At 42.1% G+C, this 25896-nt stretch overlaps 1 protein-coding gene across 1 annotated transcript in view; it reads left to right on the forward strand.

The window, feature by feature from the left end:
* DOK6 (docking protein 6) overlaps window positions 1-25896 on the forward strand; it is a 259727-nt gene that overhangs the window by 113952 nt on the left and 119879 nt on the right. Inside the window, exon 3 of the mRNA XM_056854359.1 lies at window positions 16149-16263. Coding sequence (XP_056710337.1) covers window positions 16149-16263 — 115 coding nt within the window. The remainder of the gene's footprint in view (window positions 1-16148; window positions 16264-25896) is intronic.

The following is a 25896-nucleotide window of genomic DNA, read 5'->3' on the forward strand; positions in this document are numbered from 1 at the left end:
GGAGATCACACCTTTTGTGGTGTAAAATAGGCCATAGCTTTATTGATTACAGCTTTGGAGGTTTGGCTTGGCACTGGGCAGTGAATCCAGGCATCAAGTGACCCACCTGCCACTCAGTGGATAATCCCTCAGCCCACCTGCTGAGGGGTAACCCTGGGATGGCAATTCCAGCACACATACAGTAGTTATCCACACTGTGCAGTACAAAAGTGGGGAAGAAAAGAAAAGGGACGGCAGGGAGATTGGAGACAGAATGGTCATGAAAACATCAAGGTGATCCAGTGTTGATTTGAAGATGGCTTTTATCCTCCAGGATCAAAGAAGTTTCAAGGGGTCATTTATTTCTTCACTGCTGTGGTCAAGAAGGGAGGAAGGTTGATTGTCCATGATTTCTCCTCTGTACAAGCCCAGGGGACAAATATTGTGGGGGGAAGTGAGAGGGAGTGAGTGTGATCATTCTTTTGGGTCAAGATTTTAATTAAAATCAAATGTCAATAATAATTTGTCATTATTCCAAATCATCTTAATCTATTATAGCAACTGTTATGATTTGTGAAACACATTTTGAGAACTTTCTGTAGCAGTCTGAATACCTACAATTTAACTGTATTAGTAGCCTTTGTGCTTTATACTACATTATATCACATAAATACATTTTTAGTCTCTGTAACAGAAATAGATACATACAACAATTCTATATTCAATTTCAGTTTTTCAACAGAACAGTTAGCCAGGAGAAAATAACCTCCCTGTGTTGGCAGCTTTTATGGATTAGGCAGTAGTTTTTCATTTCTGGCAGCATTATTGCAGTGTTTTCCAAAAGACAAAGCAAAATAATTTGGCTTGATAAGAACTCTGCCTTACTTCCTAGCAAAAGGTATGAAACATGCCTCTTTATTTCCCCTGATCTTGCTAATTGGCAGTACTGCCATGTATGGAATGTAGAGCATTTAATGTATGTTCAAGCATTGAACCATAATGTTGCAGATGTGTTTCTGGAAACAGAACTATAGGAACGACAGTGCTATAGGAGCTAATTATATGGTACCATAGGAGATAATTTTAACACTGTTCTAATGGAATTATGTACACAGTATTGCCATTTCTTACATATTAATGACATACGCAGACCAGAGGAGGCAGCAATCACCAGGTGATTTACTCTGGTAGGATCTCATGCTGGAACTTCCCAAGGAGCCTCTCCAGGTCAACTTTCTCATCTAGATTTCCTCCTGGGAGATCCTTCTCTGCTGACACCGCAGCTCCTACTGAACTCCTACTCAGCCACACAGGTCTTTTTATACAAGATAGATATGTGATGGCCCAGGCTAGCCTGATCTTGTCAGATCTCAGAAGCTAAGCAGGGTCAGCCCTGGTTAGTATTTGGATGGGAGACCACTAAGGAATACCAGGGTTGCTGTGCAGAGGAAGGCACTGGCAAACCACCTCTGTTAGTCTCTTGCCATGAAAACCCCAAAAGGGGTCGCCATAAGTCGGCTGCGACTTGACGGCACTTTACACACACACGTGTGTGGGTGGGACAGCATGTCTTCTGGCTGGGCTGATCACGTGGCAGATTCATTGCCTGCCCCTCTGCTCCACATTTAAAGGTAAAGGTAGTCCCCTGTGCATGCACCAGATCATTACTGACCTCTGGGGTGATGTCACATCTCGACGTTTCCTAGGCAGACTATGTTTTACGGGGTGGTGTGCCATTGCTTTCCCCAGTCATCTACACTTTACCCCCAGCGAGCTGGGTACTCATTTTACTGACCATGGAAGGATGGAAGGCTGAGTCAAACTTGAGCCGGCTACCTGAAACCTACTTCTGTCGGGATCAAACTCGGTCATGAACAGAATTTGAACTGCAGTACTGCAGCTTACCACTCTGCGCCACGGGGCTCCTACCCTCCACATTTAGTAATGAGAATTTCACAACCTTACAGTCAGGCATCACACTAAGCAGCAAGTTGCCACAATGGTCACAAACATGGCTTGTTTTTCATGCCTGTACATTTCCCTCGCTGTTTCTTCCCCCCCCCCCCACACACACACATACATGGAATGTGACTAATGATTTCTGGCTGTAAACTGTTTTAGGATCACCAGGCACCAGCATTCATGGATCGTGAGATATCAGAGTTACTTTGAAACCAGAAAATATTAGTTGCACTCCATGGAGAGAGGAGTAGTAAGGGGAATTGCATGGGCACAAGTTGCATTCTCAGCAACTGTGGCAAATTACAGCTTGGAGTGAAGGCTAAATGCAGCCCTAGTATCTTAGTCGAAATTGGGGTTTCTAGCATTGGTCAGGAGGATATCAGTGGTATGTAGCAAAATAAAGCAGGCGTCCACTGACACCTGAAAGACCCACAATACTGCAATACCAGTGGGGTGTAGTGGTTCAGAGCGGCAGACTCTAATCTATAGAACCGGGTTTGATTTCCCACTCCTCCACATGAGTAGTGGACTTTAATCTGTTGAACCGGACTTGTTTCCCCACTCCTACACATGAAGCCTGCTGTGTTACCTTGGGCTAGTCACAGTTCCCTCAGAACTCTCTCAGCCCCAACTACCTCACAAGGTGTCTGTTGTGGGGAGGGAAAGAGAAGGTGATTGTAAACTGCTTTGAAACTCCTTAAAGGTAGAGAAAACTGGGATATGAAAAATAGCTTCATCTATCAGTATTCCTTCAGTTATGATTTCACTTATCTCCATTTATATAAAAATGCTAAGGTCTTTAATATAGTATAGCTTCTAGCATCTGAGAACTAAGTTCCCAGCACAGGTTCTTAGCACACAACTGATTATGTGGACCCAAGAGAAAATGTGACGTGTGTGTTATTCAGAAGTCATTTTATTTTGTAAGCCCCCTCAGGCAGGTTTCTGGAGAGGTGAAATAACAATTTTCTAAATTTCTAAATAAGACACATATACTAGCTGCATGCCAGCTAGTGTAAATATGGCACAGTTTCCAGTTTGAGCCACAATCCATACTGAAATAGTCTACTCTCGTTCTCATTTGTAAGAGCTCCTGGATTAGGTTATACATCCATTTTACAGAAAACCTCAAATCTAGGCAGAGGCCCATACAACAAAATTGAGGGATCTGTGTCTGATTGGCAAGGTGCTGCTACACATTTGGAAATAAAATTGAGATCCAGATGAAGTAAAGCCAGAGGTAAAATTTGTTACAGAGAACACTGCAAATATGTGAGTTGGACAATTTGCAAATCTCAAACAGTCAAAATTATATCAACACTCACTCACAATAGGAATATACACTTGAAAAAAATCAGTTTTTTTCCGGATTTAGATTTCAGGGACAGTTTCCACGCCAGTATTATGGATTATTCAGGTCCCCAATGCCATTTTGGGATTCAGATTCAGTTTCCTTTCTTTTTTCTTTTTTTTTCTTTTTTGGTGGGGACATGTTGAATTTTTTGAAGTCAATTATTCCCTTTGGGGAGACTCTTTCTGGGGGCTGGAATGGCTTTTTTTCAAGCAAATGACACTAAAATTGCAAGGAACCTACTCCTGCCTTTCCACTAAAGACCCCCACAAGTTTCAAGCAAATTGGGTAAAGGAGTCTGATTCTATAGGGCCCTGGACAAGACACTCCCAGCTATCCTACCTGTCTCCATTGTTTCCTTTGGGGTAAAAGTCCATGTTTTCTCAATGGCAAAGAAGACAATAGCCAAACATGCAAAAGCAACCACTGACCAAAAGCCTTTCAATGCAAACAGAACCAATAAACACATAAAAAAAACATCAAACCAGAGAATCTGAGTAGAATGATGGGCCAATACAGCAAGCCCAACACAACCAATATCAAACTAGAGAATACAAGTTAAACCAACTGAAGCATGGGACACTGTTGCAAGCCCAACAGAACCAATGCCAAACCACATTAAAACAGGCAATGTTGCAAACCCAACAGAACCAATATTAAACCAGAGAATCCTACTTGGGAAATGATGTTGCAAGCCTACAGAGTAAATGTCAAACAACAAAAGTCAAGAAGGACCCAGGGCTAATGTGGCAAGCCCAACAGAAGTAATGTCAAACCAGAGAATCCAACTTGCAATCTCACCAAAGCATAAAACCTTTAAAATTAAAAACTGTTCAGAAGCAAACAAAATGAAAAGCAGTTAAAAATTCTAAACCATGCCAAGAGAAGATAACCTAACAAAACAGCACAAGACTTTTAAAAACGGGACAAAAACAAACCAAGGAAAGCCAATTTATAAAGAACCAGAAAGAAAACAAGGGATCCCTCTACCAACTACAATGCCCAGACAAAACAAACAAAAATATCCAAGCAATGTTTTAAATAATAAAACAAATTCCAGTGTGGGAAAACTAGTCCTGAAGATATCCGGGCACAGAACAAGAAGAAAGTCTTCCCAGGCAGCCGGCCAGCAAGCAGCAGAAATCCAAAGCACAGACCCGAGCAGCAGTGGGAACAATCACCAGGACTTCCCCCCAAAAATCTAGCCTTGAAATGGAGTCAAGGACAGGCCTACTTTTTATTCTCTTTGCCTGTAATCAGAGAACCGTAGAGGGCTGTGAGAGATTGGGCAGACAGTTCTGTTGCTCCGCCTAATGTCTGATCCCATTGCCTGGGAGAGATCATTCCTGGAAAACCTGTTAAATGGAAGAAAAACAGGCCTGGGAGCCTTAAAATGCCATACTTAGATATTTCCGAATATTCCTGGAAATATTTAGATCCAGATTACTGGTATTCTAGAATAGTGCTTCAGTGTTTTTCGCATATATGTTTGGACTCAAAATATCTGAATGCACATCTCCTCCATAGAAAAGCACTTTGGGACCCCATAAAATTGGACCCCCATTCCAAACTTTATCAAATTTTGGGGTTCATGGAAGGAGAGTCCCTTGCAGCTATGCTGCGAATTTGGTGACTCTACCTCGAAAAGTGCCCCCCGGGAGAAATTTAAAAATACTTTTGATAGTCTGTAATGTCTGCTTCTGCACCCAAAAATCATGGGGAAATTCCATTTCCAAGCTATGGGTAGCCATGGATAACCCCCCCCCCCCACCACCACCACCAAGAGCTCATAAAAAAATTTCCATAGGGAAAAGCGGAAGCTGGAAAAAGCTGGATACCTATTCAGCTTTTTCAGCTAGTGGCTATCCAATTTAGGCTTAATTCCCAGTTTTAATATTTGGATTAAATTAAACCCAAAAAAGCCAAGAAGGCCTTTTTCGGGTTTATTTTCCATTTGGGTTTACTGATATGCACAGCCCTACCTAGAAGTGATGTCATGCTGTTGCTGACAGTGGTCCCCAATGTTGCCATGCCTGATCTCCAAGTGATTGCCAGGCCATGCCTGGCAGCCCTACCTTCAACAGAAAAAGCATTTTGGCAGGCAGTTCAAATAGTATAAATGGAATCATTGTGACTGTCAGTTGAAAGAAGGAAATGACCTAGAGGCTTAATATGTATGTGCATGAGTCCTGTGTTTGAGAAATACTCATGTGACAGGTTCTGCTTCTGGCTACAGACATGTTGATTAAATACTGTCGGTCCTTGATTAACAGTCTAGACTACCTTGTTACCCAAATGGTCCAGATAGGCATATACCTTGACCGAAGGAGCATCCTCCCTCTAAGGGGTCAGAATTCTATACACATCTGCACTTAGGGCAAATATTATTGGGATTATCATGCCTGGGTAGACCAGGGTTCAAGCTTTGATGTAACGTCTCATAAGAGTGTGAAGATTCTTAGAATAAACAGAGCAATAGTTTAAAATTAAGAATTTATTTAGAAATGGAATACTAGCCAAGAGAATTAGCAAATTGAATACAGAGTATGACACACTCACACAAACTCTAAGAAATATTCTACAGACCCTAACTTCTGCTAAATCCTAATTAAACAAATAGTATGAACTTGAAGAGTCTAAAGAAGCATGATCCTGCTTCCTCGGATTGCTCACTGTCATGCCTATTTACTGGCATGAGGCAAAAGGAGAGAGAAACGAAACTGATCCTGACACTGAAGACTGGGTGTCACAAAATGGAGATATCTTGTCAACAGTACGAGATTTTAAGAAGCTGGTAAATTTTGATGGTAAAGTTAACAATGTTTCTACATGCAGTGATTTTTCAATTCTATATACAGTTGAGCAGTAATATTAAAATAAAATGTTCTGTAATATAAAGTTTGTGTGTAAAGTGCTGTCAAGTCACAGCCAACTTATGGCAACCCCTGGTGGTTTTCCAGACAAGAGACTAACAGGTGATTTGCCATTGCTTTCCTCTGCATAGCGACCCAGGTATTCCTTGGTGGTGTCCCATCGAAGTACTAACCAGGGCTGACCCTGATTAGCTTCTGAGATCTGATGAGTAGAGTGTGCATTCGGTTAAAGCAGAACCGATCTCCCCCCCCCCCCACCTCGAAAAATACCTTTTTGGTTTTTTTTGAGCTTTTCTTTTACTGGTAAAAAAAATGAAGCAATTAAAAAGAGCCAGAAAAGCAGACCCAGAATAATGCCAAGTTTGGCATTATTCAGGGCCGCTTTGGACCTGCCACCATTTTTTTCCTCCCGCCCTTCCTCCCTCCCCCTTACTTACCTGCTGACTGAGTCCTCGCTGCTGCCTGCCACCCCCGAAGTCCACATGGACTTTGGAAGCAGCAGGCAGTGGTGGTCTGAACGCTCGGGCATTCAAATCCCTGCTACCTGCCCCCTCCCCTCCTCTCTTTTGCCTGCTGCCTCTGAAGTCCATGTGGATTTCAGAGGGGGCAGACGGCAGGGATCTTAACACTTGGGCTTTCAGTTCTGTGCCACCTGCCCTCTTCGAAGTCCATGTGAACTCTGCAGAGCCCATCGTCCATCTCTGCGACCCATATTTTTTGGCTTCAGGTTTAATAAACCTGAAATTTTTTGATTTTTTTTTCCAAAAAAGCCAAATCCCTTATATTTGGCTTTTCAGATTTGTTGAAAATGTCTGTTTATTAAACCTGAACCCAAAAAGTACCAAAAAAAAGAAAAAGGATGCACAGCGCTACTGATATCAGGCTAGCCTGAACCATTCAGGTCAGGGTGTGATATAACGAATACACACTCTAATCCTTCATGCAGAGATTTTTTTTCTATCCCCCTAAAGTTAAAGTGATTGCATGTGGAACTTCACATGCAAAACATGTGCTTTGGCCAATGAGTCACGTCTCCAAACAGTAAGCTATAGCCCCTATTCATAACTACAGGGGAGGAAAAACCTAGAACCAGAATGCCATGTCTTTCTAAAAGGCCCAGTAACCAGGACTTGGACCTGTTTGGAAAAGTTCACTCAACATTTTTTAAAATTTGACTGACAGTATGTGGGATTTTTGTACAGCATCTGGCAGGGATAATCTTCTGGTGAGAGCAAACTGATTAAACTTTTCAACATGCTAGGAATTGTTCCCTGAAAATGTAATACCACCTGAGACAGAGAAGCAATGATTATGTATCTAACAAGGAAAAACTGTTCCTGGGCAAAATAGATTATAATTTCATGAAGATCAGTAAATCCTTTTTTACTTGGTTTTCAGCTAAATTATATTTAATCTCAGAACAGTGTAAGAAATGCTACTTTTGATCAAACAAAGGAGATTTCATAAGGCACGTCATGTTAGCAGTATGCAGTACTATAACCATCAGACTTTGTGATGAGCAATAACAACCCTTCCAATTAAATGCAAAATTCAACTTTGCAGTACCTTTCTGGCTCATGATGTATTAACCATGTTGCTCAGGAAGAAAAAAAAATTCTGTTACTTTCCCCATATTTTAGCATGTTGCAAATAAGAGATGTGGCTCAGTTTAGTTTTAGGCCCTTCTGTCTTATATAGGTTATCTTTAGTTGTGTCCATATGTGATGGACAAAATCCAAAGCCTGCAGAACAGGATCTCTGAGCTTGTTCCAATATGATTTCATGCCTACCAGCATGGACTTCATTGCTTTCAGGGGAGGTATTTCAGAAGTGACCAGATGGTAAGCGTTCTCCCAAGGTTTCTTGAAGTATTTTGTTGGCAATCAGCAATTACTGCAAGTGTTACATTTAAAATGTCCCAAACATCCAGTTCTTCCTTGAGATGTCTTGCTCTATATAGGCTGTGGTTTCTCATACACGCACAGTTACGATTCTACAATTGCTAGATGCTTTCTATTTAATCCTGCAAAGACAACTATAGTTTTAAAGAAACTGATGGTGATCAGAATAAATGTCAAGACTGTATCTAGCAGTTTAGGAAGTAAAGATTTCTGGTGGCCATGTATCTTTCCCCAAGGAAAAAAAATCTCACTAATTTGAAGGCTTAATTGACTTTCACCTCTGGGACAATTAAGTCGGTAAAAAGAAAAACAGTATTCAAATTGGCAGGCAGTTCACCTCAATTACGATGAAAGTGAACTGATGAGAGATCCTTCAATAGATTATCTGGATATAGATTTTGCCATGTTCACATCTACCTTGGCAGAAGTCTGTTTTTACTCAAAGATTAAATAGTTGCTAAGGAAATGAATTGAAATAAAGTTTCACTGCTGTTCAGTTTGGTGCAGTCTCTTCTATTAAGGGTGCAAAGAACTACCAGGATCCATTTCAGCTTTGGAAAACGACACCCCATTTTCCTTGTTTTGTTTATTTGTTTTTGTTTTTATTTTACTTCATTTATACCTCGGCTTTTCCCCCAGTGGGGACCCAAAGCAACTTACACTGTTCTCCTCGCCTCCATTTTATTCTGACAACAGCTCTTTGAGTTGGGTTAGGCTAAGAGTGTGTGACTGGTGCAAGGACACCCAGCAAGCTTCCATGGCTGAGTAGGGATTTAAACCCAAGTCTCCCAGATCCTAGTCTGATATTCAAACCAAACTGACATTGTACTTCAGTCTTTGGCCGCTTCTCAGAGGCATGCATGCTGTCTGTCACCCTGCTAAGTTCCATGCTGGTTGACCATATGTTTATTGAGTACAAATGTTTTTCCATGTGAGAGAATGCAGGCTTGGTCTCCCTTGAGCAATCCACTGTAACAGTGTGGGGCTGTGGCTCAGTGGCAGAGCATCTCCTCGACATGCAGGAGGTCCCAGGTTCAATCCCCAGAATCTCCAGTTAAAGGGACTAGGCAAGTAGGTGATGTGAAAAGACCTCTGCCTGAGTCCCTGGAGAGCTGCTGCTGATCTGAGTAGACAATACTGACTTTTATGGACCAAGGGTCTGATTCAGTGTAGGCAGAATTCAATGTAAGCAGGAAAAGAGTTCTGAAAATATTGTTGCAATTCTTATGCCGTTATTATATATAGTGCTTTACAGAATGACATTAAAAAGACTAGCCCCTAAAAAAAAGAAAAGAAATGTAAACATGCAAAGAGTTTCAGATTAATTATAATGCTGCTATAGAAATCTGTGGTGTCACTAGTTGGAATAGTCCTATTTTGGTGGCCTTGCTTTATTAAAGGGAATCATAGAGCTGAAGATCACAAGAGAAATTATCAGGGTGGGAAAGAAAAAGACAAATTAATGAATTAAAGGAATTTTAGACTGGACAACTTAATAGAATACATGATATTTTGGAACATTACAAGCAGTATGAAAAGAGTGAATGGGGGGAAATCTTCACAGGGTGACTTAATGAAAATGATTAGTAGTAGTTTCAGGGCAAGTAAAAAGAAGTACGTATATATAATTAACTTGCAGAAATCAGTGTCATGGTATCTCATAATGGCTACTAATATTAGATAGCTTCAGAAATAGTTTAGATAAATTCATATAATATAGGTCAATTGATGATGGCTAGGCATGTTGTAAGAAAGTGTACCTCTTTGTGCAAGCATAATACATGTCTTATTTATTTTATACCTATTTATTTTAGTATTTTTGCATATGTCCTTCGAGCCAAGAAGGCCCCAGTGCATCTCAACAATTAAAAAATTACAATAATAGAATTACAATTAGAAAGCAACAATTCATCATTATTTACAGATGAAAATGCCAACAGCACAATCCTGAGTGTGTGTGGAGGGGGGGTGTTAGGGAGCATCTGGGGACAGTGCAGCCGCGAAACCCCCTGAATGGCTTGCTGCCAGGTGCAGCAAGCTGAAAAGGCTATTTTGTAGAAAACCCTGTGAAACTGCTCTATAGGGTGGGAGCAATTTTGCAGCCGCAAGTTGGCTCCTGCAAAAGTTAATGGGGTGAAACTTGCAGGCGCAGTATCAGACTAGGAAACTTGCAGGCGCAAGTTGGCTCCAGCAAAAGTTCTCGGGATGAAAGGGCTTAGGGAGGTGACTAAAGTCAGCTTTGCCCTGAGAAGGCCCCTTTGGGCGCATGCCCTTGTGCTAGAGAAACACTGCCGGCAAGGCTGTACTGGTACCCAATCCTTGTCTGCCGTGCTGCTCCCCGGCATAAGTGGTCCTGCATGGCGTCAGTGGCAATTTAGCTGGTGTAAATGGCACTAACGCCGGTGCAGGAGTCACGCCAGCTCCTATCCCCCCCGCCCCCGTGGATTGCTCTGCAAGTATACTAGAGTGACAGGTAGTATCCCACAATTAGTTCCATTTGAAGGCCTTCCAGAAGAACAGGAACAACTTAGCTTGGGTTGTAGATATGGCACCAGTCTCGCCTCCTGAGAAAGTAGGCTCTAGATTTTGAGAGCAGTAGCTGAGAAAGCCCTCCCGTAGATTCCAACTTACCTTATTTGAATCTCTGGATCTGGTTACGGGATAGGGAACACCAGGAAATGATTCTCAATGCCATGGCCTGCTTCTAAGACCGCTAGGGAAGATGTCTTTGGGTCTGGTCCAGCACTTCGTTTCCTACAGCTTGGTCTCTAAATGTATCTTGCCACTGAAAACTTGGAAATTGTTTACAAGATTTTTAAAATAATTTTCCAATTGATAAAAATAACCATCTAATATAGCTTTTATCACCAGCTGAAACGACACTTTAAAAGCTCTTGATGCAGTTTATGGTCTTTACCACCATTCAGCTCTTTTAAAGATTATGGTCCAATCTTTTCCTTTCCTCTATTCCAGAAAGAGCATTTTCCTCTATTAAATTTAAAGGGGCTATAAAATGAATTGGGGGATTTTTGTGCTCACAGATGGATCCTTCAGAAAGATGTCTTTCTTACTTGATTTAAACTTTTATCTTTTTTAGTGGGGTCCTGTGCTGCAGAAGCATGGATGGAAGGATGTTCTTTTCACATACCCCATGCCTATTCTCAGACATTCCTATTAGCATTCCCAATTATTGAAATAAGGTTCTCATTTGCCTAAACTTTACATTCTAGAAAACCTGAGGGAGATGCTTCAGCTTTGCTTTAAAGTGGGGACAAAATGCATTGCTGGAGGCAATTGGATAGTGGTCTTTGCAGCCATAATCCACTTCTCCTATCACTGTTTTCTTGCTGTCTTCCTTCATGCCCAATTTGTAGCCCAGCTGTGCACTTGGCATTTGTTGTGACATCTCTCTGGCTCAGCTAATCCCTTTCCTGCCATTTTTAAAAACTCTGCTAAATCTCGAAGCCAATCCTGTTGCAAAAGTTTGAAACGTCTCTCTCTGTCCCTTTCTCTGTCTGTCTGCCTCTGTTTCTCTCTCCTGTTTGCATTTGATTGTATATTTTTTCGACTATACATCTAATACTATTAGAATGAGGACTATTACATTAGTCATATGAAATTCTGTTAGGTAGTTGTGAAGGTGTGAGAAGATATGAATGTTCAAATGCTTTACTACATGACAGGAGAACAGCTTGTTTATTGATTTAGAGGTTGGGATGTCTATAATAATAATGAATGATGGATACAGGATGTTATATCACGAGGGAATATGTTACTCCCTATTATTTCTGATACTATAATTTGTTATTTGTGAAGTGCCAGAAGAGAAATCCTTGCCCCAACTGCAATCTCTGTTTAGGTAGGAACGCTCTCATTATTGTCACCATAAAAGAAGGGAAACTCAGAGAGTGATAGAGCTCTAAAACTCATAAATACACTAAAAGTTCCAGAAAAGCTGTAGTCATACAACCTGAAGGCCCTGACATATGGCTACTTTTGTCCAAAGAATGGAATCGTTTAGTTCCTTTTCCCTTATGTGATTGAAGCAAGAACATTTGCAATCATATAATTCCTTCTCTCCTTTTACTTAAGAGAGAAGGCATCTTCTTTATTGCTTCAAAATTGTAAAATGGCAGTTGCCCTAAGGCTACTGACCTTTCTTTGGCTCTCCACATCAGAGAAGGAGCTAATGGTTCCCTAGTTCCATTTTGCCATGCAGTATTTCTGCTCAACGCAATTGTTGATGCAAAGCTGAGAGCCCTTTTCAAGCCCGGAAAACGCAGCTTCTGCAGTGAAACACATAACCGAAATTGGCACTTTTAATGGCAATGGAGGTATCTGCAACCATGGAGTTTAATCCTAAATGCTAGAATATATTCTGTAAATTCAATAGGTCACAGACTTTGAGAGTGCTGAGATTCCAGTGCACTCTATTGCCGTAACAACTTTGCAAACTGTAGAAGTGATATCTCCATCCGTATTCTCTCCATGACTTTTCATAGTTATTCAGTGAATACAGTCTGAGGCTTAGACAAGAGGAGGCCAAGCCCATGTACTGCCCCTTGAAACTTGCTTGGGTTTAAACAAATCACTCTCAAACTAAGCACATAGGGGGTTGTTAGAGGATAGAATGAAATGATGTATTGCCAGTGGAAAAGGATAGAAAATAAATCTACATCAGAACAGTGTTTTGTTTTGTTTTTTTCCCCAAGAGATTTGAGGCAGTCTTGCCAACTTGATATATGAATATCCAACTACCGTATTTTTCGCTCCATAAGATGCACCTGACCATAAGACGCACCTAGTTTTTAGAGGAGGAAAACAAGTTTTTAGAGGAGGCTTTAAAGCAGAGTCCCTGGAAGCCAAGCGGGAGGGTCTTGAAAGTTCTCCACGCTGCCATCCCAGGCAGCACAGAGCACTTTCGAGACACACCCCCCCCCGCCAGGCTTCTAGGGACTCCCTGGAAGCCTGGCGGGGGGGGGGGTCTTTAAACTCCTCCGCGCTGCCATCCCAGGCAGCACAAAGCACGTTCAAGACCCCCCCCCCCCCGCCCGGCTTCCAGGGAGTCCAAAATACACAAATACTGTTTTTAACAGTATTTGTGCAACTTCTTGCTCATGTGATTTGAACTTCTGGTAGCAGCTGTGCTGCCAGATATCTCATTAAAGAATACTATGTGATCGTCCCTGGGCAAAAAGTAGATATATTGATTTTGCACAGTTGAACCTCAGCTCCATACATCCAAGCATAAATGTCATAATATCTGCCGGTAAAGGATATTTACCCTCATTGTCAGTGCATTGAAACTTTCAGATGCATTCATTTTCCCAAGAGTAAAAGGTTCTCTGACAATGGCTGCACAGCACTTAAATTTTGATGAGGATTTGGGTAGGGAAAAAAACCTCACTTTTCCCAATGTTCTCTCTTAGATTGTAATATAGGTATCTACAAGCCTTTCCATGTTGGTAACCAGGGTTGCTTCCACACCAGGGTGATTTTCCATTCTGGTTGCTGGTGTGATTTTCTTGCAAGGGAGAGTCCAGATAGCCCTGTGTAATCTTGTTTTCTCTCAATTTTTAGTGGTGGTTTCTCTTCTACACCTGATGTCCATTGAATTCCCCCATCTGTTGTGTTTTCTCATGACCTCAGGATTCTCCACCCATCCTGTATATATATATATATATTTACATTTTGAACATGGGTAACACAGCACTGTATATAAATAGCACAATACCTTGTTTTTTAAAAAAACTCTGTGAAGCCCTGCCCTCTCACTCGCACCATCTCCCAGGTCCGTGTGAGGATGCCCTTGCTCCAGCTCCACTTCTTCAGCCTTAGACTAGGATGAGGAGGTCGAAGATGGGGAGGGGGTGTGGCTCAGCTTGTAGAGCATCTGCTTGGCGTGCAGAAGGTCCCAGGTTCAATCCCTGGCATCTCCAGTTAAAGGGACTAGGCAAGTAGATGATGTGAAAGACCTCTGCCTGAGACCCTGGAGAGCCGCTGCCGGTCTGAGTAGACAGTACTGACTTTGATGGACCGAGGGTGTGATTCAGTAGAAGGCAGCCTCATGTGTTCATGTGGAAGACCTCTACCTGAGACCCTGGAGAGCCGCTGCCGGTCTTTGTAGACAATACTGACTTAGATGGACCAAGGGTCTGATTCAGTATAAGGCAGCTTCGTGTGTTCAAGATGAGCCCCTATCTCTTCGGCTACAAAGTTCCCTGTCCTGGGCAAACCCTTCAGACACAAGAAACTGCTCAAACCGATAGTGTCTTGCATGAAAAAAAAACAACGTACTAGTGGGGTGACTGGAACGTGGTAAATCCTTGGTGTTAAAGCAGCTCAGATCAGATCTACATTCTTCTGTGGTTGTGGTCTCATTAGGGTTGAGTTAGTCAAGAGTAGAGATGCCGTCTCACCTGCTGGCGTCGTAGTCTCAGTGGCTGACCATTTTATCTGGTGTTTGGCCCCCATTCAAAGAGCTTGGTGCCTATCACTACACAGATGTATTTTGTTTTGTTGGTGCCTGCTGCTACCCTCATAGATTGTTTAATGAAAGAATTCTACCTAATGGAAGAAAACGCACATTTAAAAACATTTCACATTTGCATGTTTGGTGTCCATACCTGTGTGACCTTCCGAGTCCCGCCAAACTGTCTAGACTCAGAACAGTTCAGGTTTATGTATCCATTTTCTAACACAGCTTCGTTGGAGTTGTCATTTACCCCACCCCCGCATCAGTAAAAAAAATAAGGCTTTTTCAACTTTTAAAATAATAAAAAGATCTGGAACCTACATGGACATCTAAAGCAAAATCACTCCAGCTGCCCTATCTGGGGATAAATTTTCCCATGATATCTTCCTCGGATGAGCTTTCTGGGGAAGCTCTGATCTTGCCTAGGCAACTGATTGTGTCATGTTGAAGAACTGCTTGGGTTGGATGCCTCCATGTTCGGTGTATTTTCACTTACAAAACGTGGGGAAAGAAAGGCAGCAACTCCCCAGTTGGTTTTGTTGCTCAGAAAACTAATGACTCCAGGAGATAAATCTTGTGGACGTTATAGATACCACCAACAGCAGACAGTTGATCAAAACCAGGCCATTTAAAGTGAAAGAAGCCTTCATCAAAGCAAATGTGTATGATAAAAACTGATATGTCAGATAAACTGCTTTGTTCATGCTGATGCCTAGAAATTTTCTGATATAAAAAAGCTATTTGCTGCCACTTTTTGCAGCATGAAAATGTACGACTGTCCAGTTTGTCTGCTGAAATTCTCGTTAAGTGTAAGAAAAATAAATCATGTATGACACTATGGTTATTACGTAAACAATTCTATCATTTCAAACTGATCTCAGCTGTGCATGGCACACACAGAGAAGCACACCCATCTATTGTTTGTCAGTTATTACCTAAATCAGATCTAGTGGTCAGCAGAAAGTAGGCTGCCTTGATGGCCAAATTAACGCAACTGGTTAATACGAAATCAACAGATGAATTTGTGTTGAGATGGCAGCCTTTCTACGATTATTATTTAAGTGGTAAATGCATTATTCAATAAGGTCGAATGAAACTTAAAAGAGAATTTACAGAGGTATATAAGATATACATATGTTTAAGAGATTTAATAGAAGATACGGTACTAGAGTTTCTTAAGTTTAGCCAATGTGGAGGCTTAGTGGATGAAACGTATTTCTCTTTATTTTAGAGAATCTTGAGATGGAGTAATGTTTTGAATGATATAATATTTGGTAATATCTTTTCATTCTTTTTAAATTTAAGCAATGTGGAAGCATGGAGGATGACGTAATCTTACTTTTCCCCTCCCTTTTTTCCCCTTTCTGTATCCCTGTTATTTATATATGTATATATATCTATAGATAGATATAGATATAGAGATAGATAGATATAGAGATAGATAGACAGACAGACAGACAGACAGACAGAAAGAAAGAAAGAAAGAAAGAAAGAAAGAAAGAAAGAAAGAAAGAAAGCTGCCTTTAAAGAAAGTAGAACATTTGGCGCTTCACTTCTCACCCTGCTGCTTATAAACTTGACTGAGTTTTATATCTCTTCCTTTTAAGGTAACCGAGTTGCACAACATCAAAAATATAACTAGACTGCCTCGAGAGACAAAGAAGCATGCAGTGGCAATTATCTTTCATGATGAGACGTCAAAGACATTTGCCTGTGAGTCAGGTAAGCAATTATTACCACGTCTTCAGCTTGAGTAAATTGAGCTGCTTATGAAACAATGGTTCAGATAGATTAAGATACAGCCTTTAAATTGGATGCCTTATCTTAATGGGAATGTGCCAAAACATCTTTTTTTAGATTGTAGAACTGCATGTTTTGTTTTTTGTGTCTCTCCCTCCACCCCCATTTTAAAAGCTGCATTGGGTGCTTGTTTATTATTTCTCTCTGTCTGGATTTGGCTCCCAGTTGCATAAAAGACTCTTGAGATTTTCAGCTAAACCTCTCAAATTGAGTAAACAATGCCTATGGGATGTTATTAAGACAGGCAGTGACGTGCATTCTTGTTTTTACCAAGTAGTGCTATAGGCACTTGCTAGGGTAGTTATAATCCTGTCACTGAATGAAAGAAGCAAAGAACAACTAACATTCCAGGACATATTGAAGCTCAGCTTCAAATGGTTTGAGGCGAGATCAGCTGTTCAATACTAAGAATAAAGGCTTAAGTGGATTTACTGTTTACTCTTTGTGAAGCAAAAGCACTTGCCGCGAGAGAGAGTAATTTTTTTTTAAAACATAGTGTTCTGTAGAAATCCATTGATCCACTGCTCCATTACTGTTGATCTTCATCTGCTCTTTACAACCGTTACTACCTATTTAATATATACTATTGCTTAAACATGAAGTAATACCTTTATTTGTTGTGATATCCAAATGCAAGGGCTCAATGTTGCCCGAAATTACTTTGCTCTACTCTCTGTATCTGTGTAGCACAAAATCAGATTTAAAAAATAGCACAATCTCAGTTTGGTTAGTAAGAATGAGTACATATGGTACTGTTTGTACCTGAGTTTGGCTTATGTTTGGTAAACGTTTGCTTGAATTCTTTAATATAGTTATATTAATTTGTGAGTAGAGCCATTAACCAATTTGCCATTTGTTATAAACCAATTGGTTTTAATTGTGAAACACATTCCTGCCTGTAACATCCTTCTATATTGGAATAAAGTTATTGTGGATTGTAGCACTCACCAGAAAAGTCGTCCTAACAAATTTCTGGCAGAAGAGAGAAAATGTCTCTGTTTTATAGGCTGTTAAGATTCCTCCTTCACAAATAGCACAAACATTAGAATGGGAATGGTATTTCCCCCTCTGTAAGTCCCACCACTGCGTCCTGGTGTGGATGGGAGATTATATCCTGTTTTTAAATGGAAACAGCAAAGGTCATGGAACCATGGATACATAAGGCATTCATTTCAGCATTTTTCCTCATAGTCCTTACCTAACTTAATTTGGTTTCTGTTATCTATTGAGTTGGTGGCAGGCTAAAAATTAATGCTTCATACAGTAAGATAAGGCAGAAGCACACATGGGATTTACCTACCTTGGCTTGCTTGGCCTGTTTTGTAAAAACATCTGTTCCCATCTTTACTTAACACATGAAGATGTGCATAATCAGTTTCCCCCCCCCCCCTTCCCCTGCCGGGCCTAATTTAGATGATATTTGATCAGTCTTGATTTGCCTGGATCATGAGTGCATGCAAGTCTTTCTTTCTTTCTTTCTTTCTTTCTTTCTTTCTTTCTTTCTTTCTTTCTTTCTTTCTTTCTTTCTTCCTTCCTTCCTTCCTTCCTTCCTTCCTTCCTTCCTTCCTTCCTTCCTTCCTTCCTTCCTCCTTCCTTCCTTCCTTTCTTCCTTCCTTCCTTCCTTCCTTCCTTCCTTCCTTTTTTCCTTCCTTCCTTCCTTCCTTCCTTCCTTCCTTCCTTCCTTCCTTCCTTCCTTCCTTCCTTCCTTCCTTCCTTCCTTCCTTCCTTCCTTCCTTCCTTCCTTCCTTCCTGTTACAATATGGAACAACAGCCTCCAACCTGCACAGCAGTCAGGCTGTATGTTGCAAGAAAGAATCATAGGGGTGTGCATTTGGCTAAAGCCGAACTGGAAAAACCCAAAAAATAATGTTGAAATTCAATTTTACGTTCGTATGTATGTGTCATCAATTTGCAACCAACTTATGATGACCCCAGGAAGGGTCTTTCAAAGCAAGTGAGAATCGGAGATGGTTTGCCATTGCCTTTCTGTTCAGAACCTTCCTTGGTAGTCTCCCATACAAGTACTGACCCTACTTAGCTTCTGAGATCTGATAAAATTGGGTTACCGTACATCATTCTCCTTTCCCTCAAGTGTCTACATATTTCTACATTTGTCGGATGTATATTGTATACTAAGTAGCATAAATAGCATATTTTATACTGTACATGTTTAGTGTGAGTTCCTCTACAATTTCTTTTAGAGGAAAGAAGTTATACTGTAATGTATGGCAGCAGAGAAGGCACAGCATTATTCTAGTTAGCTTTTTTGCTGAACATCATGAGTTTGCTCCACTGGGCAAATGAATTTGCACCCTTGCTCCCAGTATAAGAAGATTACCATGCATTATATTTTGTGTTCACATTAAATACACCTGTAATTTTTAGCATTCAGCCAGTGATGGATGCAGCATTTCAGAAAAATCCTGAAGTGATTAATCTATTTACAGCTACATGTACTGCGACTAAAACATAAATAGCCAACAGCAAGTGAGACCAAACAGTGACAGAAAACAGAAAATGAAAAATAGATCTGGTATTTCAGGTTAGGTGCAGTAAATTACCATGTTATTCATCGAAATCTCTCCAGGCCCAGCTGCTCATACATCATCTGTCAATAGTCTAAGTTCCATATATAAATTTATGTCATTTTTGCGTGCTGTCTCTAAATGTACATTATTCTCCGAGGAGGGTTGGAGCTACACAAATCACGTGACTATACAATATGCTTCATACCTTCACAAATCCCCCCAAAGAGCTAACCTACATTCCAAGAAAATGAGTAGAGAACACAGCTTCAGATTGTTTTCTGATATTATCGTAATATTGCACCATTGCTGAAATATTAATTTGGAAGCAACACATCCCAACACAGTTAAAATGAGTAATTTGTGAAATGTTTTAAGTATAGTTTTCTGAGATTTCCAGAGATCCATCCACAATCTCATGCATTTATGTAGGATCACTGTGAATAGATTTGCTATTGATTTACGTGGTGAATGCCACTCTGCAGGTGAATGTTGACTCTGCTCAGTCACCACCACCAGGTCAGAATTGGTTGGTTGGTTAGTTAGTTAGTTAAAGCATTTATTAGTCGATCTTATTGGAACACAAGGCAGCTTACAATATAAATGACAATAAAATACCATATAATACATAAAATCATTAAGTTAAAATCAATTATTTAAAATTGCTGGTACGCAGAAGAACTAAAATTAACTGAATGCCGTTGGGGGTGTGCGTGTGTAAAGCTGAACTGAAAAAAAGCAAAAACATACCATACCAGTATTTTCCGGCTTTTTTTTTTTTTTTTTTGGTGAAAAAAAGGGCTATTCAAATGGTAGCCGGCAATTCTGAAGAAGCCACAAAAAAAAATCAGCTTTGGGGGGATCTTTTTGAGATTGCCAGCTAGAACCTGGAAGAAGGGGGGAAACTCTAAAATAAGAAGAAATAACTTCAGCACATTCACACCAGGTTGCTAGGCGTTAGTTTACCCTCCCCCCCCCCCAGCTCCATTATACTCTATGGGAAAGCTTTCAAGGGGTCTGGAGGGGAAGGTTAAGGTAGAGGCACCAAATGTTCAGCATTGATGCTGGTGATGCTCCTTAGAAGAACCCCCAGATTGGTAAAGATTGGGTCAGGGTCCAATTATATGGGCTCCAAAGAGGGTGCCCCATCCTTCATCTATTGGAAACTATAAGAACATAAGAAAAGCCATGTTGGATCAGACCAAGACCCATCAAGCCCAGCGATCTGTTCACATACTGGCCAACTAGGTGCCTCTAGGAAGCCCACAAACAAGATGACTACAGCAGCATCCTGCCTGTGTTGCAAAGCACCTAATATAATAGGCATGCTTCTCTGATACTAGAGAGAGTAGTTTGCATCATGACTAGTATTCATCCATCTTGACTAGTAGCCATGAATCGGCCTATCCTCCATGAACATGTCCACTCCCCACTTAAAGCCTTCCAAATTGGCAACCATCACTACATCCTGGGGCAGGGAGTTCCACAATTTAACTATGTGTTGTGAAGAAATACCATATTTTTCACTCCATAACACACACTTTTTTCCTCCTCAAAAGTGAGGGGAAATGTCTGTGCGTGTTATGGAGCGAATGTGCGCACAGAGCCGGCTGGGCGTGCTGGAACAACGCGAGCCAGCTCTGTGCGCCCCGTTCCAGAGTGCCCAGCCGGCTCTATGCACCCCGCTGGGCACCCTGGAACAGCGAGCCGGCTTTCCTCGCCCGGGTGGGGCGCACAGAGCCGGCTCCCGTTGTTCCAGCGCGAGCCGGCTTTCCCTGCCCCGACGGCCAGCTGGGGGGGGGGGCGAGTTATGGTCAGGTGCGTGCTATGGAGCGAAAAATACGGTACTTCCTTTTATCTGTTTTGAATCTCTCACCCTCCAGCTTCAGCAGATGATCCTGCATTCTAGTATTATGAAAGAGGGAGAAAGGCTTCTACATGCCATGCATAATTTTATAGACCTCTAACATCTCGCCTCTTAACCACCTTCTTTCCAAACTAAACAGCCCTAGGCATTTCTGCTACTCCTCATAGAGCAGTTGCTCTAGTCCCCTGATCATTTTGGTTGCGCTTTTCTGCACCTTCTCAAGCTCTACAATATCCTTTTTTAGATGTAGTGACCAGAACTATACACAGTATTCCAAGCGTGGTCTTACCATTGATTTGTACAGGAGCAGCATGATAGCAGCAGCTTTATTCTCTATTCCTTGTCTAATTATGGCCAGCATGGAATTTGCCTTTTCACAGCAGCCGCACACTGGGTTGACATCTTCATGGAGCTATCCACTACCACCCCAATATCCCTTTCTTGGTCTGTCACAGTCAGAACAGGTCCTACCAGCGTATATGTGAATATGAGATTTTTGCCCCAATATGCATCACTTTACACTTGCTCACATTGAATCTCACTTGCCATTGTAATGCACATCCCTCCAGTTTGAAGAGATCCTTTTAGAGCATTTCACAATCCGGTTTTGTTTTAACCACCCTAAATAATTTAGTGTCATCTGCAAACTTGGCCACCTCACTGTTCACCCCCAACTCCAGGTCAATGATGAACAGGTTGAAAAGCACCGGCCCCAACACAGATCCCTGAGGGCCCTCTGCTCACATCCCTCCATTGATTCCTACTCTCTGCTTCCTATTTTTTAGCCAGCTCTCAATCCATAAGAGGACTTATCCCATGACTTTCTTAGCAGTCTTTGGTGGGGGACTTTGTCAGAAGTCTTTTGGAAATCTAAATACACAATGTCCACATTCTCATTACTGTCCTAATGCTTATTGAAACTTTCAGAAAACTAAAAGGTAAGTGAGATGGGACCTACCTATACAGAAGCAATGTTTTCATGTAGACATTAAATAGCATGGGGGGGGGGGGTAAGAACCCTGTGGCCAAAGGCCATGAGTCAGAGCAGGAATTCTCAAGCACCACCTTCTGGGACCAACCTTCTAGACAGGGCTCGAACCACCATGACACAGTGCCCCTTAGTCCTAGCACTGAAAGGTGGACCAGTACCATGGTTGATGATACCGAAGGCTGCTGAGAAATCCAGAAGAACTAGCAGGGTCACACTTCCCTTGTCTAGTTCTGGGTGAGGTCATCAACCGAGATGACCATAGCAGTCTCTGTTGCAAATCCCAACCAGATTGAAACGGGTCCAGAAAATCAGTCTCTTCTAAGAGCCCCTGGATCCGAAAAGCAATTATATTTAACCTTTTCCTGAGAAATTATCTAAAGCTTCTGAAAACTCACTGGGACGTCCTTAAGATACTGTATTTTAAGATGTGGATGTGAGGCTGCAGTCCTAACAACTCATACAAGTTCCACTTAATTCATCAGAAAATGATGCACAATAATATTGTCGTCTTATTGCCTGTGTATTTGTGTCCATCCTGTTTAGTGCTGCCAGTCCCAGCTAGGCAATGGGGAAAGGGATATGGGGGAGTGGATGTGGGGCCTATGGCATGACATCACTTCAGTGGAAAACACAGAAATCATGTCAGTCCTCTCTAGTAATCACCCCAAACTCTATGGTTTTACCATAAAGTTTCCAACAATCCCTAGAGAGGCATGCCACCAATTCGTGGTTTTTCACAGAAGTGCTGTCATGCTATAGTCTCAACAGCCTTTAAAAAAATTGTCCCACTATTGCTCAGAGCAGTGGTGGGAAATGGGAGCTGGGGTTGGGGGATTCCCTGTCCCCACTAGGGGACTGGCACCCCTAATCCTGTATGAGTTCAAGACCCATGAATCCTTACCGTTGGGTTTTTAAAACTATGAAGTGGCCAAGCCTAAAATTATTTAGTAGTTTTTAAAAACTGTACCAGTAGGTTAAAATAGAAGACGTTATAGCAATCTGCAGTTATTTTAACTGCAGCTTTTGTAGTAACTGAACCCTGGTAAGCACCAAACTGTATAGCAAGAATATGTTGTGAAGTTTCAAGTCCCTTCCAGTATGAGAGCTTAACAAAATGTTAAAAACTGCATGAGTTTGCCACAGGGACTTGCAGCTATTACATAGCTGCTAGTTTGTCATGGGTCAGCCTGCTCACACCTCTTCAGATGATGAGGAGGATGTGGAGGAGGTCAGGCCCAGCCCAGGGCTGATGACGCAGAAGAACATGCCGGCAGAAGTTGTAACAGGGGTGTGGTCACAGGCAGAAGCTGGGGCACCGTTCCCTCAGCCCTCCATAAGAACATGAGAAAAGCCATGCTGGATCAGACCAAGACCCATCAAGTCCAGCAGTCTGTTCACAAAGTGGCCAACCAGGTGCCTCTAGGAAGCCCACAAACAAGACAACTGCAGCAGCATTGTCCTGCCTGTGTTCCACAGCACCTAATATAATAGGCATGCTCCTCTGATCCTAGAGAGAATATGTATGCATCATGACTAGTATCCATTTTGACTAGTAGCCATGAATAGCCCTCTCCTCCATGAACATGTCCACTCCCCTCTTAAAGCCTTCCAAGTTGGCAACCATCATCACATCCTGGGGCAGGGAGTTCCACAATTTAATTATGTGTTCTGTGAAGAAATACTTCCTTTTATCTGTTTTGAATCTCTCACCCTCCAGCTTCAGCAGATGACCTCTCATTCTAGTATTATGAGTGCCTGAGACTGACCAACTGGCAGCCTCACCTTTGGGGTCACCAGAGCCTCTAGAACTGTGAAGGAGGCATTTAAGATGTGAAATTCAAGAGAGACGAAGAAGCACAAGATTGCTGGCTCAGTGGAGATCAATCCCTGACAGCAGCATGGAGACAGAAGAATTACACTAGGATGGGAATGCCAAAACAACCTAATTAAATGCAGCCGGCTTATCTGCCCCAGCAAGATAATTCCCTATTTAAACAGCCAGTGAAGAGAGCCTTGTGTGGGAGCACCGCCTTGCTTGTGTGCCTGCCTTTGTAGCCATGCTATATTCTGGACTCTGCAAACCTGACTCTTCTAGACTAGACCGGATGATGCCTTTTGGATTGGCCCCCTCCTGCTTTGATGCTTTGGTCTTGGAATTATCTATGCTTGACTTTGGACTGTATCCACTGCCCACAACTTCTGTCTTCTGCTGTAGCCAGCTGCCTGACTGTGGACATAGTTCCTGGTGGCAATTTGTTACTAACAGCGCATTTCTGAAATGCACTGGGGGTACTTACCAAAGCCCCTAGGAGGCCGACAAAGGCCGGCGCAGGGGCCCACACCACAAGCGCTGGATGGCGCACGCCAGCGTGAGTGGCCCCAGCGCTGGCGTGCAGGCCCGGCTGCCATTCCCCGCCCACTGCCGCGGCAGCTCTGGCCCAGGCCACCGCGACAAGCCGGGAGATATTCTGGCGCCCTGGGAGGCGTTCCCAGGGCATTCCGGCTCCGCCCGGGGGGGGGGGGACGAGCCATTTTGGCTAGGGAACACCCCTTTTTGTTTTTCTAAAGATACGCCAGCTTTTTGCCGGCGTATCTCCCGTACAACCCTTTGAGGGTTGCATGGGTTTTTGGCGCTGGGTAGAGGTTTCGGCCACTGGGTTGCCTCCTAAGTGCAGGAATGCGCTGTTAATGTACAGCAGGGCCCAGTTCTGATCAGGACCACTGCATGGAAAAAGGGAGAATCCCTGAATTATCCCCTGTACTGCTTTAAGCAGCTGAAACATCCCGAGGCGGGGTATGGGGGGAGTGTTATTTGCTCAGTGCATGTGCTGGCTCCAAATTAAGCAAATAGCACTCTCTGCTGCAGCTCCTGGGCTGTTTCAGTGACCAAAACAGTACACAGGAGAAAACACTGCTCTTGCTCCAAATTGGGGCCTTCTGCTTGTTTACTCACAATTTGCCACCAGGAACTAGCAGCTACAGTACAGTTGCAAGTCCCTGTGGAGAACTTGTGCCATTTGTAACATTTATTTAGGCTCTGTGGGATCACCTTCAAAGACAAGCCGAGAACATGGCAACAGCAGGAGGGACAGAAGTTACTTAGCATCATTCCCTTCACAGCTTTTGAATCTCTTCCGAAGTATTTAGCTGAAACTCTCTTTGGATCTTCTCTTCAGTATTACTATTTACTTCTTCCACATTTGTATCCATCTTGTTAGCTAGTTGCCTACCATCTGCTAATCTGTCTACATTTTACTCCTGCCGTTCTACCAATGAGTTCAGAGCAGTGTACATAATTCTCCTCGCCTGCATTTTATCCTCAAACGTAGTCCTGTGAGGGCATTTAGGCTGAGAAAGAGCGACTTCCCTAAGGTTACATAGTGAGCAGGTAGGGATTTGAATGTGGAACTGTCCAGTCATAGCCTAACACTCTAACGTAAGGGTGCCAACCTCCAAGTAGTGCCTGGCATACCTCTGATATTATATCTGATCTCCCCCTGGAGAAAATGTCAGCTTTGGAGAGTAGACCGTATGACATCACATCCCTATTGAGCTCCCTCCCCTCCCCAAAATCCACCTTTCCCAAGCTCCAATCCAAAATCACCAGAATTTTCAAACCTGGAGTAGGCAACCCTACTCTAACTACTACACCAAACTGGTACCTGTCCGAAGAAGCCCATTAAAATAGATGGAAATTGATAAATTTATGTTTCCTCTCTTTGTTGCCACATTTAATCATCCCCTGTCCCTGAAGAAATCATGTAAGTGATTGTGTAGCACAATGTACTAAGAGACAAATTTGCTGTTTCATCAGAGTTCATCATGTAGTTATTGGCATATAACTACATTGTAAGTATTGGGAGCTGATTGTTTTTGTTTGGTGTTTTTTTTTTACACTGTAAGTAATCAATCAAGATCCTAATTTTAAAGTAAATAAATAATTTTATGCTGGGGGGTGTGTGGATATAATACTCAGTGCTTGCTGTTCCAGAAACAAAACATGACATGGTAACGGAAATTATATATTACTGAACTTTTAAACATGTATATTCTGATCTATTCCATAAGCAAAGAAAAATAAGCATATATCTACAGACCTCTTCAGATTGGATTGTTTAAATCCATTCCAATATGGTTTCAGGCCTGGTTATAGGAATGAAACGGCCTCAGTC

This window comes from Euleptes europaea, chromosome 8 (genome assembly GCF_029931775.1).
Source record: "Euleptes europaea isolate rEulEur1 chromosome 8, rEulEur1.hap1, whole genome shotgun sequence".
Taxonomy (NCBI): domain Eukaryota; kingdom Metazoa; phylum Chordata; class Lepidosauria; order Squamata; family Sphaerodactylidae; genus Euleptes; species Euleptes europaea.